Raw genomic sequence first — 17,784 nt, forward strand, 5'->3', positions numbered from 1 at the left:
TCCATAGATGCTGGCACGATATGACAAGCACCAACAAAAAAGTATGCGACAATATCTGCGTGGAGAGTCCGAGGATACCGTGAAGGCCGCCAGCACTGTATATGTTGATGGCTTGCAGATCTTGTTCAAACCATAAAGCTTCGACGGGGAATTTGCCAAATCTGTCTACTAATGTTCTTTCTCGTTCAGGGTGTTGTTGTACGTACTGTTCTTCGGCAATGAATCTGTGGCTAGATAGGGACGGATGGTTATTTTTCATCAAAATGGTTTCTTCAAACAAAGGAGGCGTCTGCTGATGTCAGCTGAGGTCTCGAAGCTTAAACGCCTAATCTCTGTGAGTAATCGCCCTAGATAAAAGATAATACACTCACATCACGAACGATCCGAAGTCTCGCACAGTTCTGTCTGGGTCTGAGCCCTCCCCAACAGCAAAATGCGACATGTTTGTGGTTTTCCGATTTTCTAAACACAGGAATTCCTTGTCGTCCCTCCGTCCTTTGTAGAGAGGCTAGGTCATCAATCAAATGAGCATGTTGAATGCTCAGACAGGGCTTCCTAATACACTACTTTCATGCAGCAGTAGTGGTGTGACCAAGACGTTCCCGGAATTCCCAGATTTCCTTCATAACAGGAATGATCTTAAAGCCATCTGTTTTCAGGTCCCAGTAAGCCTCCTCTGCAGGATCATATAAGTTGCCCGAAAAGGTCCTATCCTCCAAGGTACTTGTCCTGGTGAACTCCAAATTATACTTATCCCTATCAGTAGAGCTGCCGCATGCCCATTGCCTGTGGTCTAGAAGAAGCAGCAACTAGCCCTTTGAAACTACCTACTATAAAAATTGCGTAAACATATCATATTCCACCTTCGCATTGTTGGTCAATTAATTTAAATAGTCCCTGGCCTTTTCTGGCAGTGTCATTTCTATAGATCGTCGTCGATGGTGTGTTCTAGACTCAATGTATACGCAGGGTATAGGAAATTACTAGCAGTTAACAGGTCTACACTATGGCCTGGAGCGATTAGAAAATATCTGAGAAAGAAAGATCGAGGTGTACTACTGTAACTCTAATCCGCTTCTAAGTGTTCTTACCTTGGAGCTGTATGTCAGCTGTACATACACTTTAGATTACTAGAAGTACTGTACTGCTCTACATTCAAGATCCATTCAGTATGTTTCTTTCTACCACTCAAAGCCATGTCTTCTCTTCTTGCAGCTATACATATCGCCTTTTTGTGGTTCACAACGCAAGGGCACTAACGCATCTCCTGAAGGTGTGTACATTCATGGCTTTCATGGAGATTGTATGCTTCCACCCAACCACCATGAGAGGCTTCGTCAACTTTGTCATCATATGGAAAGCTTAGTATTAGAGGGACGGTTTTTAGGGGTCGTCGTTTAATATAAAAATGGATTTTGGGTTAACTAAGAATATCTGCATCAATAACATAAACCAAGTATGAATCATCCTAGGAACCACTATACAAACTTTCGCACGCCCCTTTAAGAACAAATCAACGCAGAATATAAAATATATAAGAGGAATTAAAGTATTCTAACCATTAGGGCCGAGAGAGATTTTATGACCATGAATACCGCAGCCAGAGAACTTTAGTAGAGCGTGCACACGCTGATCTTCTATTATAAGAGCTATTTCTGCTATATTAGTAGAAATAGCTTCACTAGGAGTGTTCCTGCTTTCCATAAGCTCCTGAGCTCCCTGAACTGACGCCTATTTCTAAAACAATCTGTCTAGTAGAGTGCCTTTCTGGGCTAATGAGTGCTGCATTTCGGAGCTATTGACTTAACACAAATGGGACGATATGTGCTTTGAAGTATGACGGCTAAAAATTAGAGTTTACGGAGGAGATGAATGGAATTGCCACTAGTATTGTTTTAGTAGCCGGATAACCCCCAGATAATGACAATCCATTAGGTATCAAAAGTTGAGACATAAATCGGGCCAGTGCCCAACATCACGTGCACCATGTTGCCAGCTCAAAACCCCACTATGCTCCGTCTTAAGCATCCAACTACTGCAAAACACAAAGGAACGATTTATCGTGCCCCTAACTATATGGTAAGTCTGGAGAGAGCACATAGGAGGGCATGTTCCGGCTAATGTGCCTTCTACATTATAGATTATTCTGAAACCCGGTATGAGCCACGAACTCTGGGACAGTGCTGAGAAGATTGTGCGAGAGCTGGGTAAAGAAATCGAGCGCAATGAGCCCAACAGTCGTTCAAACCAACCGGGTCTCGGCTGGCAATACAACGGAAAGTTCTTCGTGGATCGAATCGATAGATTGAAAGTAGAAATGAAAGCAAAGGGATATAACGTACACGTTTTCTATTTGTCTTTTCCTTAACTTCCTTCGTCTATTATGTTACCCTATACCGGCCTAAAGAGGATATCTTCTAAAATTTGACTCTAGGTCCTCGCCTGTACTGTGTTCCACTTCTCCAAAAACGCGAAGATTCGAAACCCAACAAAACATTATATTTTACTACCGATAGAAGGGTCTTCGATACTCAAACCCGCAGAGCGTCCCTTACCGAAGTTACAAGTACACATTGTTTATGACGAACCAGTGCTAGAATCAGACGGGGGAGTGGATATGATATGCATGGCACTGGAAGAGAAACATGGAGAAAAGAAGGTTAGCAAGGACGTAGAAATAGAGCGTGTTGAGTTGGCCAACAATGTGGAAGACCAAAACTGTTGATATTATATTTGTGTATCAAATGGAAGTGATAACCCGACAGTATTCTGTTTTTTGAGGTCGAGACCTTGAGATATACCAGTAGCTTCTACCAGTAGCTTCGTTATTGGTATTGTGAAGACTATCCAATTGAAATCCATTGGATTGAGCGTTGGATTGGTCAGGCAGAGGATCGGATTGGATAGTACTGAATACGGAAGGTATATTGACTTGAGCTTAAGGAGAATCGAATTGGGGTTGTGAAGAATCAAACTGAAAGCTTCTGTTGGCTGTTCTGGCGATAGATTAATGGCAAGACTTTCAAAATACATTGACATAACAGTCTGAATTGTGCCTACATAGATCCTGCAAAAAGCCCTGCCCTCGACTCCTACTGGTGCATTCTCTGCTATACTGACAATACTGGGTTAGTATTGGGCTGTGGACATGGCTACTGTTCAGAATGTTTCAGCAACTTCTTTTACAAACACGTCATGGGGTTCATCCAGTTAAGAAATGAGGACCGGGCAACTTGGATGCAATATGTCGCCTTTATATTGCCCTATGCGCCCCTATGCCCCAGAACCCTTCCAGGTTGTTACATGTATAAGAGCCAGTGCATATTAAATGTTGAAGTTCTTATTACTATTTTCATGCTGGATGTCTCACAGACTGTCGTGAGTAGTCAGATACACATTCCACCATTATTGGATTATGGCAACTTATACTAGTATACACCCACACCTACGTGCAAATCTATCAGCGAGACTAAGCCAGAGAGAGTGATATCTTTAAAACAGCCAGAAGCAAAGACCATACAATATTATGCAGAAGGACATACAGGAACGTGACCACTGAAGCCCTAACATGCCAAATACCCTCTGTTGAGGAGTCTATATAGAGTGCTTAAAACACAGATATCACCAACTAGTCAACCCTTTCATACGATCAAACCCACCTCTCAACTGCGAGTCTGGATGAACCACTTTCCCTTGGAGAATCGTATACTTAACCAGCCCCTCACAATGCTCAGGCTTGACCCTCCCCAACCAGATCATTTGCTGCTGCTTCTTCCGATATATCAAAACGTTCGCGGCAAACTTATGCCCACCAACATGAGAAACAAAGTAAATCCCCACCCCACCGGGTCGCTCATCATCGAGGTCACGGTATAGGCCGTGCCCACGTAGATGGCGCTCCAGCTCCTTCTTGATCAACGGTGCCGTGATGCCACAGCGGGCATCGCGCCGTTGATGCGAACAGAGGAGAACAACATAGTCATGCTGACATGGTCGTGACGACAGCCGGGATTCTTGTTTCGGGTTATCAATAAACGTATCAACCACATGTCTCACATCTCCGTAGGCAACACCGTCCACGAAGGTAAACGACGGTAAAAGTAATACAGTCGTCTTCCCGGAATCAACCTGCCCGCTTTCGTTCTCTGGTGGTGTGAGATTCGATGCGGAAACCATGATTCTCTACGTCATTATAAACATATAGCCTCCATAAACTAAATAGGACTAGAACATAGAGAAAAACTTACTCCATGCTTCGACTTCCCCCCATCGGACTTGAACGCCTCCATCAAACTCCCCTTCTCCTGCTCTACCTTCCCGACCCAATCCGTCTTCCCGGTTGCCACGAGTACATGCGCGTGGAATTGCTTGATGTACCCGTACATCGGGAGTGTGGTATCTACTTTCACCTTGGACGGCCACTTGACCGTGCAATCGGCGCAGTCGTGGCGGCATTCCTCGCCATCTATTTTAGGATCGACGGTGGGGAAGATGTACTCTGGGGAAGCGAGTTTCGTGAGAGTGAGGAGAGAGCGGAACATTTTGTATAAATGGAATTATTATGCCGCTGGTGTGGAAGAAGCGACAACTATAACAAGAATATAGAAGTTAAGAATGGATAGGCTGTTATCGGGCTGATATATGATTAGACTACGTGTAATATTACTCAGACCTTATAGCTGGATGTAAGAAGAACATTATCCCTATTTCTTTGTTATAAGGCTGCCATGGCCTGGACCAATAGTAAGTGTTATAAAGCGTTCGTTGGGCGTTTGTATACTCGGTTCCCCCTTCGGAGATATGTCGCCAAGCACCATTTTAGTCCGAAAAGAAGGCTTCCCCGAGCTAGTCGGCTCCGATGCTTCGGGAATTTATCCTTGCGGGGTTTTGGTGCCTGGAGGTTAGACTTGAGAAAAGACGTGTATAACAGTAGACTGGGTCAGGTATTTGTTGGGGTGAAGGGCTTTTCTTAAAGACAAATAACTTAATGCCAACAGCTATTTAATTAACAGACTACTCAACTGGGTGAATTAATAGAAGATATTAAAAGTTCGAGCTAGCAAGCCGTAAATACGCCAAACACCGCGGAACAAACAGTGTAGCGACCTCCCGTATATACGGAGGGTCGGTACCTACAGCAAATACCTGAGCCCACCGCCTCTCGCTATCAATATTACACACAATCAATTACAACAAAAACCCCGAATCTTTCCACGCCCGGATATACTTCATGACCAACTCTCGGTCAATGGGACCCAAACTTCTCAACGTCGCCGAATGCTCTTTGCTCTGTGTTGTATCGAGGATCATTCCCCCACAGGACATGCGCAAAAAGTCTGTCTCAAAAAAGTCGATAAGCCGCACCGCTGGGTTCTCCGATCCCGCGATACTGGGAGGATAATTACGCACACGCTGGAGCCATTTTTCGTAAGGAACGATGTTGGCTTGCGGAATTTCCAGAGCATCGGAGAGTATGGAGATCATCTCAGGCCAGGGCTGTCTCACGGGATTCTCGATGTGGTAGATTGGATACGCAGGTTCGTCCCTTAGTAGAAGATCTCCAAGTGTGCTGGCGACATCGTTGACGGGACACCATGATAAGGCCTATTGACACTGTCAGCAAAGAGAATCGGTAATTAAGATCAAAAGAAGAACATACACCGTCGAGATCGGGGAGCACGCCAAGGGACTGCGACGACTTGATCAAGTGTACCAGGTGCTCCACCGGATTCCAGTACCCGTTGACCTTGGACCCGGAGATTTGCCCAACCCTCACGGACATGGTGCGGAAGTGCTCCGGATGCCTGTGCAGCGTCTCATCTAGCATCTTCTCACAGATGAGCTTGGCGTCCGCGTACCCCATCGACAGGGCGGAAGCTACGTTGACTCTCTGCTCTGGGACCCGAGCCTTGTGGGTCAAGAAAGGGTGACAGCCCACAACGGACACGGAGGAGACGAATTGGAATCCGATTTTCTGCATACCCGGTCGCCGTTGACAGGCAGCGTCGCGGCAGAGATCGATTAAGTTGCGAATGGCCTTGAACTGGGTCTCGAAGCCACGGGCTGGGCGGGTCATGCTCATGGCCCATGCATTGTGGACAACGTCAGTGACACAATTGACTAAATGTTGATACTCGGTGAGGGAAAGGCCGAGCATGGGTGCTGAGGAGTTGGTTTCAATTGCTTCAACTTTCGACAGAAGATTTTGATGGAGTTCCAAGCCTCTCGACTGCAGCGCCTCAAGCTGTCGAGTTGTCGCGTCTGAGCCACTTATCCGGTTCAGACAGATGACTTTACGAACGTCCGGTTGCGCGGCGAAATGGGCAACCAGATGAGATCCGAGACTGCCAGTGGCACCGGTCACTAGAACATAGCGAGAAGAATCATAATTTGTTTGGGATGTCGAGAGCGAGGTAGGGACGGTAAAATCGAGGGTGTGTTTCTGGACTAAGGAGTCCACTACCACTTGACGCGCAGCAAGGTCAGCCGTGGAGATCGAAGAAGCTGGGGGACATATAGATACCAGGTTTTGGCTTTGAGGAGACGCAAGGGCAATAATAATGCGCTGGATCGAATTCTCAGGAAGCTGGCCGTCGGACCAGTCGACATGGCCGTATCCGTTGGCACGCAATGTCCGCTGCCAGAGGTCGGGTTGAGCGAGGGCATGGGTTCGACCGTCATTGAATAGCCACCAGCCTTCTACTAGTCCAAACACTGAGTCTACCCATGGCACAGCCTCGGTCATTTCCAGCATGATGAGGAACCCGTCGGGACGAAGGATTCTGTGGATGTTCTTGGTGGTCGCCGCTAGACTGTGGGTTGCGTGTACACAGTTTGTCGCCAGTACCACGTGCTGGGTTTCGAGAAGCTTGGTGGGTGGGGCTTTTTCGATATCAATAACCTCGAAAGACATCCAAGGGTAGTTCTTGAAACGTTTCCGGAGACCTGCCACCAGTGAAGGAGAGATGTCGGTGGCGGTATAGCGGACGGGGACGCCGGAGCTGGCGAGTAGTGGTAACAGAGCTGCCGTGGTGCCTCCCGTCCCGGCTCCCATTTCCAAGATGTTAATTGGCTGCTGTTGCTGTTGTGGGATGTGGGCTATGAAGCGCTGCCAGAAATGCTGGAGCTGACGAAGCCAGGCCACATTGATTGGAGACTTTCCGTACATACCGGCAGCAAGCTCACGTCCTTCGGCGCTGCCAAAGAGCAGCTGAATGGCTTCTGTTTTACCACTTAGGCAGTCCGCTAGTCTTGATCCGGTCAGACTAGTGAGCTTGTGATCATAGGAATGCTCGGGATATTCGCGCAGGAGTTCCTGGAGCAGCTGTGGAGCGGACTTGGTTGGCAAAGGAACAGCTGTGCGAATCATTGACAAGCCATCCAAGTCGACCAGGCGAGCCTTCTCCAATAGACCAGTCAAAACAGCCATGACCTTGTCGTGCTTTGGAAGATGGGGAATGCGCTTGATGGTTTGGCCTGCCTGTGCAGAATGAAGGGAGCAGCCCAATTGCTCAAAGGCGTCCAGTGTGTGGGCCACGACTAGTTCAGTGAGCTTTGGCTGGACGTAATTGGAATAGCCAGACAGATTACTTTGCTCGATAAACTGATCGGTCAGAGTCTTGGTTTCAGTGAAAGCATCAATAATGAGTTCAGCACTCAGCGCACCACCGGTAGCGACACTTTTCACTTCTTCAGCAGGCTCACTTGGCGGAGTTTGGATGCCGCTATCTCCTGAGGTCTCTTCGAAGCCATCGCTCAGATCTCCATCTGTCACGGAAGAGTCGGATGCACCCATGTTGGCTTGAACGCAGTTCACTAGGCTCCGAACATCGGTCATTTGCATGAGCTCTTCGAGTTCGAACTTGATGCTGAACGCCTTCTCCACCTCGCGAGCGACCTCCATGGCTAGCAGCGAGTCAATGCCCAACTCCACAAGATCTGAACTAGGTTGGATATCCTCCGGTTCGAGACCAAGCAAGTTACAGAATAGATCCCGGACACCATCCAAGACATCACGTCCTGGAGCCTTCTTTGGCTTTGCCTGTTGACTCTGCGGTGCTGCTGAGTCGATAAAGCCATTGGCCTTTGGTTTGATCACTGGTGCCTTCGCAGCGGGAGACACAATAGCGGGTAGTGCTGCAAGGGGTTCTGGAGCTGGCGCTTGCTGTGCAGGCTGGACACCAGCAAAGCGTCCCAAAAGACGAGACATGCCGGCGAAGGACACCTCAACGAAGTGAAGGCCAAGTATGACCCATACCAACTGGCCGGTAGTCGCGTCGAAGACGAACAAATCACTTACATATTCCTTAGGAGAGGAATGATTATGAATCGCGTACACCTCCCAGTGTTCCGGTCGCGAGTCCAGTGGGACATCTGGGGAGCGGATCCACCTTTCCACACGATTGGATAGGTACATCTTGCCATCCTCACACTCGGCCATGCAGTTCAAATAGATGCCAGCCACTTGGCAGAAGGTGTCTGCGAGCCCCACGCTGAGAATCGTTTGTGCCGCGTCTTGCATGACGATGCGACCCGCTGACTCGTTACGAGTAGCGGCGATCTTTTGCAACCCCTTGTAGGTATCGTCATTGTACTGCACAACGGGTGCAAAGACCTTGTAGATGTTACGGCTGCCCTGGATCACATGTTCCGCCTCTTGTCCGTCCAGCAGTGCAAGAGCACGTCGTCGGTCTACCAGACGTTCACATGTTGTAAAGATCTTCGAGGCATCACGGAAAGAGCGGAACAACAGCCGGCCTGAAACGTGCTTCGTCGCATTATCTCCCGCGTTATCTTTATTGACGCTGGTGATGCGGAAGTCCCAGCTAGTCGATTCACTATCGGTTCTGTACGCATCGAGCCAGACAAGCTTAGACTCGTCAAGGAACAACGGTGCGTCATTCTCCATATTCTCAAGCTCGGGAATCATATCTGAGTCTTCCAGGAGGCTTGCCAGTGCCTCCCTTGCCATGACATGCTGCAGCATGCTAGGACAAATCGGCGCTGTTTGTGCGACTAGGTGAGCACCGACATACTTCTTGAATTCATCCGATGTGGCATGAATCTGGAAGCGGGCGTGAGTGTTCCCACTGTCCTGGAAGCCCATGAATGCCCAAAGTCCCTTAGGAGGCTTTGGCAAAGAAGGTACGGGTGTTGCCTCCTTGGCTTCCGGCTTCCGGCGCTCCAGCCAATGTCTCGATTTAGCAAACTGATACGGTGGCAGGAGCAGAAGGGAGTGAGATGACGTCTGCTCGACATGTTCCCAGAAGGCAACGTTCACACCTTCCTTCCACAAATTCACCGTAGCATCTGCCATATTCTGAACGGCTCCAGAGCTGGTGATGTTGATCGACTGGAAGGTCATACCGTGGGATCCTGCCGCTCTACTGGCCAGTGCTGTGACGCCCGAGCCCGAGCCTGCTTCAAGCCAGATGCTGCCGGGGTATTTCTGGGCCAGACGTTGGACTGCTCGGTCGAAATACACGGGGTCCCTCATATGGGAAGCAAAGATATTGAAAGCTGGAGGCCCACTGATCGCCTCCTGAGTGGCTCTCTCGTGGGGAATAGCTAGGCTTCGGAAAATCAAATCCTCCCCGAGCCTCTCGAGTTCGGGGACTAGAGGATCCACGAGTGCGGAGTGGAAGGCGTGGGTGATATCTAGCTGTTTCGCTTTGATAGACGTGAAAGATGGGTCGCTCAACAGAGTCTGCTTAACAGCCTCCATCGCCTTCGATGTACCCGCTATGGTGAATTGGCGGGGACCGTTATAGCAGGCTATGTTGATAGGTGGCTCTGTCGTTTGTGCGGCGTTGGTTTCGCGCAAAAGTCTTTGAACGCTCTCTAACTCACCATCGACGGCCATCATGGAGCCACGGTCCAGACCCCAGTTAGCCTCAAGGAGACGAGCACGCCCGGCAATCATCTTTAGTGTGTCCTCGACTGAGAGCGTCCCAGAGACGCACATAGCGGTGAGTTCCCCAAAGCTGTGGCCGACCAGCGCGGTGACCTGGACACCACTGTCTATCCAGCTCTTGGCGCATGCGTACTGCAGAGCGAACTGCATGGTCTGCAACTCGACAATGCTACGCCTGGGAGTCCGCTCAAAGATGGCTGGAATGATTCCTTCAAGACCGAGGGATAGACACGTCTCGTGGCACTGGTCGAGGTAAGTGCGGAGCAGTTTGAATTGATAGTAGGCTTCACGATCTAGGCCGACAAAATTAGACCTTTGACCACCAAAGCACAAAATGACCGGACGAGATGATTGTTGTCGTTGAGCGGAGGTCAGCTCGCCCCGTCCATCAGCGAAGCTGGCGAGCTTCGCTTCGAGTTCGTCAACGGACACGCAGCTAAACATGAGCGACTGCCCGAGCAAGCGGTTGGACTGATGCGCCAATTGATAAGACAGATTTTCAATAGTGAAGCGGTGATCATTGGGCTTCCTCGATTGGAGGAATCGGACCATTTTCGTAGCATACGATCGCAAGGATTTGTCGTCTATGCCAGAGAACCAGAATGGACGCTTGCCAGCAACTGCCTCTCTCACCCTCCGAGTTTCACCGTCAAGGTGTAAATTATCTGCCTGTGTGATGACAAGCGAAGCGTTCGAGCCAGAGGCGCCGTAGTTGTTGAGGAGCGCCGCCCGGAAGTCCGTCGCCCACGACCTCATACTAGTGGAGATCTCGACGTTATCCAATGGTGATGCGTTCAGTTTGGAGCTGATCGTGCGGAAGCTGGACTGCGGAGGAATTGCACCGTTTTGGATCATCAGAAGCACTTTGATCAAAGCAGCAACACCCGAAGCACACTCCAGATGACCGATCAGGCCCTTGACCGAACCAAGGGAAACAGGCTCCGCGCGACCCTGTCCTCCCAACACCCTGCGAACACTGTCGTACTCTGCGCGGTCACCAACTTGTGTACCGGTACCGTGTGCCTCGACCACGGAGATTTGCTTGGGGTCAAGTCTTGCCTTTCGCAGAACGCCGTTGAAAACGCTGGTGAGGGATTGAACACTTGGGGCGGTAATAGCCGAGCAGTTTGCGTTTTGGTTCACAGCGGAGCCTCTGATAACACCCAGAACTTGATCACCATCTTCGATCGCGGCGGACAGTTTCTTTAGGAAAACGGCGCCAGCGCCTTCTCCCCTGCAGTAGCCATCAGCGGCCTCATCAAACGGCTTACACTGTCCGGTAGGACTGAGAAAAGAGGCGCCATCAAGGTTCTGGTACCACTCTGGGCTCGTCATAACGTTGACACCACCAGCAAGAGCAGCATGGCATTCGCCGTTCAGGATGGCGTTGCAAGCATGATGAACAGCCAGGGCAGAGGACGAGCAAGCCGTGTCAATGGTCACACCGGGACCACTCCAGCCAAAGAAGTGGCTTATCTTTCCGGCAGCGAAGGACTTGAGGTTGCCCGTCGCAGTATACGCAGTGGGTGTATGGCAGGCAACGTTGTTCTCGTAGTCAGCCACTCCGATACCCACGTAACAACCGACGTGTTGGTCAATGGCTGCTTTGTTGAAGTATCCGGACTGTTGGACGGCCTGGTATGCCACCTGAAGCATCATGCGGTGTTGGGGGTCGCATGATACCATTTCCCGTGGGCTCTTCTGGAAGAACTTATGGTCGAAGGCATCATGGTCACGAACAAAATTACCAAACCACTTCCTGTTCTTATCGTTCTCTCGCCAGGCAGCGTAATCAAAATTAATGCGGTCTGAAGGCACCTCCGTGCACTGCGATTTGGCCGCGCATATCGTGTCCCAGAACTCGTCCAGGTCACTTCCTCCAGGGAAGTGACAGGCCATCCCAACTACGGCAATGGCATTATCCTCAATGGGTCCTAATAGAGCGCCAAGTGCTGGGGGTAACTGGGCCGACGTAAAATCGAGATCGGCAGCGTACGCCAGTTTGGGGCCGAGTTTGCGGAGGAACCACTGTGGCACAAAGCTCTGGCTTCCGAAGCAGATGGTGAGATATGGGCGAGTAGAAGTCGACTCATGCAGTGTTGTAAAAAGCTTGTGCCAATCAGCCTTGTCGGTCAGCATTGCTCGGGCTACTGCATGGTGAAGTTTGTCCTCAAGTTGGAATCTGCCACCATTAGCAGAGCGCATGCCGAAAACAAGTTGAGAAGCGTGTGGGAATTGGAAGGATGGGTCTGAGTCAAAGAGCCGCAAGAGGGAAGCCGCCTGATTCTCGCGCTTGCCACAGTGGAATGGTCCCCGCAAGCCGGTCTTTGTGAAGATGAAGCCAGTATCTTTTAGCTTCTCCAACAGTTGAGGGGCGTCGGTCTTCAGCACGGTGAGGGTGGCGAGGCGAGCTTCGGAAATGACCGACACATATGCCTACAAGATCATTAGTATAGCCTCATCTCAGTCGATTTGGTACAGGGTAAAGTACCTCTGGGAAACTGTCTACAATGCTGTCCAATTTACTCTCCAGAGCATGGGCCGTCCACCCAACAGCCAACGACTGCCATCTGTCTCCGTCTTCATGATCTGAATCTCCGGCGTCGACCAACGCCCCGATAGCGGTGGCCATGCGAATAGCGGCTGCGCCATGCTTTTGCAGCTCTGCGAGATTCGCAGAACTAGCCACCGCAGCTGAGCTTATGAGTCCAGTGCAAAGACCCACTGTCTCTGTATCAAGCTTCAGAATCCCTTGAAGGCTATCATTCGATGAAAAACCCGGGTTGATTTGCTTTACAAATTTAGTGTACTGTGCCAGTTGCGTCGTCACGACCAACGGGGTAACGAGGATGTTGGGCAGTGGAAACAGATTCGAGGGCAGTACGCCTCTTCTAACCCATTTGTTTAGCAAGTCCAGATATCTCTGGCCCTGGAATGCTGCTAGTTCTGGGTGGGCATCGGCAATCTTTTGCCATTCCCGCGGCAATTGTGTCAATGTGTCTACGACCCACTCGAGCTCGGGTGTTTCGAGCAGTGTTGTCCGAAGCGTCTGCAAGAATGTGTCGTCGAGGTTAGGGTCTTGAGGCCCAAAGACCAGCTTAAGGCTCTCGGATTTGGTGTTAGAGGTTGAAGTGACCATGTTGAATGCCGGGTCAAGGGTGTTCTGGAAGAGTAGAGATTTCGTGTCTGGATGTTGCTTGGAAGCTGACAGTCTGTGGAATGAAGGGGTGTAAATATACAAGTTTGATTTATAGCTGAGCTCATCATAAGTCGAGAGGATTACAAACTACCATCTCGGAAGGCGGTGATTGGATTGAATTCCTGGGGTCGCGAATCCTGCAGCCCTAATCTTACACTCCGGAGAAAAGTACTGCTTAAAAAGATTGTCCGACGGGGGCCCGGAAATCAGCCTCTTCCTTAGTTTTCTCTTATGGGTTTTTCGGTGTTATTATTAGGATGTCTGGATCTCTGCTTGGTTCTAAATATACACGAAGTTTTCTGTAAGCTTACCTGCGCCGTTGCCTTAGAAAGCCCTTTGAATTGAAGTCGGCATAGTGAACTATTCAGCACCATATAGCACGTCTAGTCATCTTTGATCTTTGTAGAGTATTATTATTAGGTATCCATTGATATCCCCGGGTAATAGGGCTCATGCTCAGCCTACTACATTTGCCCCTAGACATAAACAAAGTAACTGTAGACCTCTGCATTGATCTCATTGAACATAATCAAACCTAGGATACCTAATAACTGCATCTACAACCTCACTCACACAAGCGCAACCCCATCAACCCACTGCGCAACAGAGGTAGGCTCCCTCCCCAACAACCACCTCAACACATTCGGACTGCCCTTCAATCCACGCCGATTATAAAACAAAATCAAATGTTCAGCCGTATCACGCACAAGATCACCGCGTAAATCACCCTCACTGGCCAACCCAAGACCCAGCTCGCCATCGCCCTTCTCCTCCCCACCATACAAAGCCCTAACGAGCTTATTAACCCCCGTCTCAAAAGAAGGCGTCCTAATCTCGATCTTCTTCCCAATGCGCCTCTCAATGATTTGAATAATCTCCGTCTCGGAGATGGGCATGGTCGAGCACAGGGGGTATTCAGCCAAATAATGCCTTTCTCTGTCATTCAACACCTTGGCCGACGCCTCAGCCAGATCCGCCAGCGCGATCACGCTGTTCTGGTGTTCTGGCTTCCACCATTTCTCCAGAACGGGTGTTTCCTGTGCCGCGAGCGCGGCGACGGGGTATGCGTCTAGGAACTGTTCGACAAGTCAGCATGCCCCCGAACCTTACATAGTAGAACATTAAAGAAGCTAGGATAGGAAAAACCCACATTTGTCGGCTTAAGAATCGTCCAACAATCCAGCGGACTCAGAAATAGGCGTTCCTCAACGTAGCTCTTCAGATCATGCTGCAGGAGATTGCGGTGCTGAGTCCCGAGGACGCTCGAGAAGACGAAGTGCCGGAACACGTTTCCCGTACGTCGAGACTCCGCAACCGCTGCGTCGATCAGGTTGAAGCCGATTTCTTTCTCGTGGGAGTGCAGACTCGGCAGCACGGCGTTGATGGCTGTTGCGCCGTGCAGGAGCTGACGGCAGTCGGAGAGGTGCTGGAGGTCTGTCGTTACGACGTCGGCGTCGGGGTACTGGGCTTTGAGCTTGAGGGCGGAGGCTTCGGAGTGTGCGGCGAGGCGGAGCTGGAATTTGCCCTTGTTGTAGAGGAGGGGGATCAGACGCGAGCATTGCTTGCCGCTTGGGCAGGTTATTACTAGAATTTCGCTCATCTCGAGGTTGGTATAGTGTATTCGGATTGTGGTCTAGGGAGAAGTTTGGAAATTTGAGCATTAGGGGGTAGAATTATTGAGCCAAGGTATTATACGACTCGATGGGGGTTGTTTGTTAGAATGGTGGTTCGCCTGCTCGGAGTTTCTTTTTCATAAGTGCCTCCGGCCCCCAACTACGATCCAACATATCGTTTCTCTTGGCACTACGCGGGCTCCAGTATTTATTATGCCGTCGGCGTGCGATCGAAAATAGCACACTGCAGACAACATGCATTCTGGTAAGATTGTAATCATAACAGGTAACGTCTAACATACGCACGGACATTCATACGGTGCAGAGAGCTGAGTGTAGATGATAGGCGCGAACACCGGCATCGGCCTGGAAACAGTCAAATCACTATTGCGCTCGAGCCAGAAATACCACATCCTGCTTGGTGGTCGCAATCTTGAGAAGGCTCAATCGGCCTGCCAGAACCTCGATTCTGGGACATCGCCAAGCTCAATCGAGCCGTTCCAGGTGGACGTTGAAAGCGACGAGTCAATCGAGGCAGCTTTCAAGCATATCTCAGCCAAATACGAACGGGTCGATTGTCTCATCAATAATGCTGGTTCGTGATACTTCCTCCTCTACGAAGTAAAAGGATATCTAACTGGAGAACCAGGAGCTTGTTTTGACGCCCAAATTACGGACGGCCGCATGACAGCCCGAGAGGCATGGAATAAAGCATGGGATGTCAATGTGACTGGTGCACATATCATGACTACAGCCTTTCTCCCACTCTTGCTCAAGTCTCAAGATCCTAGACTGCTGTTCATCACTAGTGGTCTTTCCTCGTTGCAGGGTTCTTCAGATCCCAACAACCCGAGGAACGTTTTCCCACCGGCAGGGCTTCCCAAACCATTCCCGTTCGTCGGGTACCGGTCCTCGAAGACAGGGCTTAATATGGTAATGGTGGAGTGGGCGAAGGCCTTGAAGAACGACGGGGTTAAGGTGTGGTCTGTTGCTCCCGGTCTGTTGGCTACTGGCTTGGGTGGTGACGTGGACCTGTTGAAGAGACTGGGGGCGCAGGATCCGAGTATTGGAGGCGATACCATCCGACGAGTGGTTGAGGGAGATAGAGACGGTGAGGCGGGTAATGTCGTACGCGAATACTTAACACCGATTCAACCATGGTAAATAGGTGGCCAATGGAGAGTGCCATGGTATCAATAGTCACGAAGGCAGAGCTAGTCTTTGGAATCTACTTTTGAGAATCCCATCAGAGCTTACTCTTGTCACTGTAGCCATAGTATAAATTATTCTTACTTTATTGTAGAAGCCATTTAATCCCATGTAGCAGGCATAGACTTGTACCTTAAGTCACTACACCAATGCTAAAAAAAAGCTCTGCATGCTCCAAGGGGTCGAGTGCTTCAGCTAAGGTATACTAGACGCGCTGAATGTCTATGGGAAGCCAATGGTAAATAGTACGCAACCACAAGCTACATCTACTAAAGATCAAAACTCAAAATGGCGAGTTAATTCAAGAAACAATACCCGATTAGAATACAATCTCAGCTACATAAATTATCACAAGATTCAAAGCAATTCACTCCGCATAAAAGATACCAAATAACCACCATAACTACCAGGGGACAATCAGAGGCCCAGCTTCCTACCAGCTTCACCCCCAATAGTCTCCATCAGGCGTTGCCGAATATGCTCACCAATCACCGTCTCAACGCCAGAACCATCCAAAGCCTGGCACTTAAGATCGAGATTTCCATTCAGGAAGAACGGTGCGCTGTACCTTGGCCTGATGTTATGATTGACAACACGGTGACGCGCGCTCCGGTAGTACCCGGCCGTCCATTTCTGCATCATATCGCCCATGTTGATCACATAGGAATGTTCCTTGACTGGCACAGGAACCCAAGTCTGCGTTGGCGGGTAGAAGACTTCCAGTCCCTCTGTGTCTTCCTCCTGGAGAAGAACGGAGACATTGCCGAAGTCCGTGTGATCGCCCACTAGAACCTATGTTAGAGTTGCAAGCTTCCAATTAGGAGCATGAAGCTTTAGGACATACCGCCGAATTGGTTATCATGCTTCACCGGCTGGGGAGCATAGTGGAGAAGACGCAGCGGAGCGGAAGGATTAACCGTCAACTCGTCAAAAACATCGGGGTAACAGCCCCAGTGCGCTGGAAGACCACGGGCAAGGACCTTGAGGATCACCTTCACCATTTCGAGCATCTTAGCGTGATATTCCATGACAGGAATGCGGAAGTCTTCGTCCGCGAGAGCCTTCGGCCACTGGTTAGGGCCGGTGTGGAAAGTGCCAGCTTCCGGGGCGTCTGCGGGTGTCTCCCGGCCGATGATGAATCCCTTCTTCAATTAGAACTGTTCGTTCGGTGCTCCGATAGTAACGACTCACCTCCTTTGTATCCGGTAACAGACCCTCTTGGTGCACCTGCAGTGCGGGCGGCTCATAGCCACGGAACGAGCGACCCATAGCTTTCCCGATCCACGTCTCCATCTTGTCTTCCTTCGGCAGGGAGAAGTATAGTTTGGCGCAATTGAGAATCATCTGGCGGTCTTCTTCGGGGATGCCGTGGCCGACGAGGTAGAAGAAGCCAAAGGTGGTGCATGCGTCGCGCATGGCGTCGACTACTTGCTGCTTAGCCTCTGGGGAGGCGTTCTCATCGAGGAACGGACTGATATCCACTGTCGGGATTGCAGTAGGCGGCACTACACTGTTGCTACCCATTTTGCTTGTCTATGCTATGTTGTCCGATACTCGTAGAATCTCAGATTCTAGTTTGAACATAGAAATAAAAGTCAGTTGTACGCAAATGAGACACAATGTCGGTTACTACAGAGAAAAAAAGACTTCTAATCTGCTCTCTAGTCGCCTGCTACTGTCTACACTTGTTCCCGATTCGTTTTGGTCAGCCTGGTCAGCTTTCCTTCATAATACGCCGCTAAAGCGAACGATCCATGGGGCTGATTCTAAAGATTACTCCGGTTCTTGGGGGCCTGAAACATTGGATGCTGAGGAATATGGTTAGTCTGAGCTGACTTTTGGTAGGACTA

General features: G+C 49.9%; 5 protein-coding genes across 5 annotated transcripts; 1 reads left to right on the forward strand and 4 right to left on the reverse strand.

The window, feature by feature from the left end:
• Positions 1-3,621: 3,621 nt before the first annotated feature.
• ANOM_008134 (sucrase/ferredoxin-like domain-containing protein) lies at positions 3,622-4,541 on the reverse strand (the record flags this gene model as incomplete). The annotated part of the gene is made up of 2 exons (XM_015553390.1): positions 3,622-4,182; positions 4,248-4,541. The coding sequence occupies 2 exons, from the start codon at positions 4,539-4,541 to the stop codon at positions 3,622-3,624; spliced, it is 855 nt and encodes a 284-aa protein (XP_015404838.1).
• A 646-nt stretch (positions 4,542-5,187) lies between these two features.
• ANOM_008135 (putative polyketide synthase) lies at positions 5,188-13,124 on the reverse strand (the record flags this gene model as incomplete). Its single annotated transcript, XM_015553391.1, has 3 exons — positions 5,188-5,604; positions 5,660-12,349; positions 12,405-13,124. Coding segments are annotated over 3 exons (7,827 nt in total), but the record flags the coding sequence as incomplete, so codon positions are not given.
• A 563-nt stretch (positions 13,125-13,687) lies between these two features.
• On the reverse strand, positions 13,688-14,712 carry ANOM_008136 (SDR family oxidoreductase; the record flags this gene model as incomplete). Its single annotated transcript, XM_015553392.1, has 2 exons — positions 13,688-14,188; positions 14,263-14,712. Coding segments are annotated over 2 exons (951 nt in total), but the record flags the coding sequence as incomplete, so codon positions are not given.
• A 268-nt stretch (positions 14,713-14,980) lies between these two features.
• On the forward strand, positions 14,981-15,889 carry ANOM_008137 (putative short chain dehydrogenase; the record flags this gene model as incomplete). Its single annotated transcript, XM_015553393.1, has 3 exons — positions 14,981-15,011; positions 15,072-15,320; positions 15,375-15,889. 3 exons carry the CDS (start codon positions 14,981-14,983, stop codon positions 15,887-15,889), a joined length of 795 nt encoding a protein of 264 aa, XP_015404826.1.
• Positions 15,890-16,351: 462 nt separating this feature from the next.
• ANOM_008138 (isopenicillin N synthase family dioxygenase) lies at positions 16,352-17,458 on the reverse strand (the record flags this gene model as incomplete). Its single annotated transcript, XM_015553394.1, has 3 exons — positions 16,352-16,719; positions 16,779-17,079; positions 17,126-17,458. The coding sequence occupies 3 exons, from the start codon at positions 17,456-17,458 to the stop codon at positions 16,352-16,354; spliced, it is 1,002 nt and encodes a 333-aa protein (XP_015404824.1).
• Between the last annotated feature and the right edge of the window lie 326 nt (positions 17,459-17,784).

This window comes from Aspergillus nomiae (assembly GCF_001204775.2).
Source record: "Aspergillus nomiae NRRL 13137 chromosome Unknown contig00239, whole genome shotgun sequence".
NCBI lineage: Eukaryota > Fungi > Ascomycota > Eurotiomycetes > Eurotiales > Aspergillaceae > Aspergillus > Aspergillus nomiae.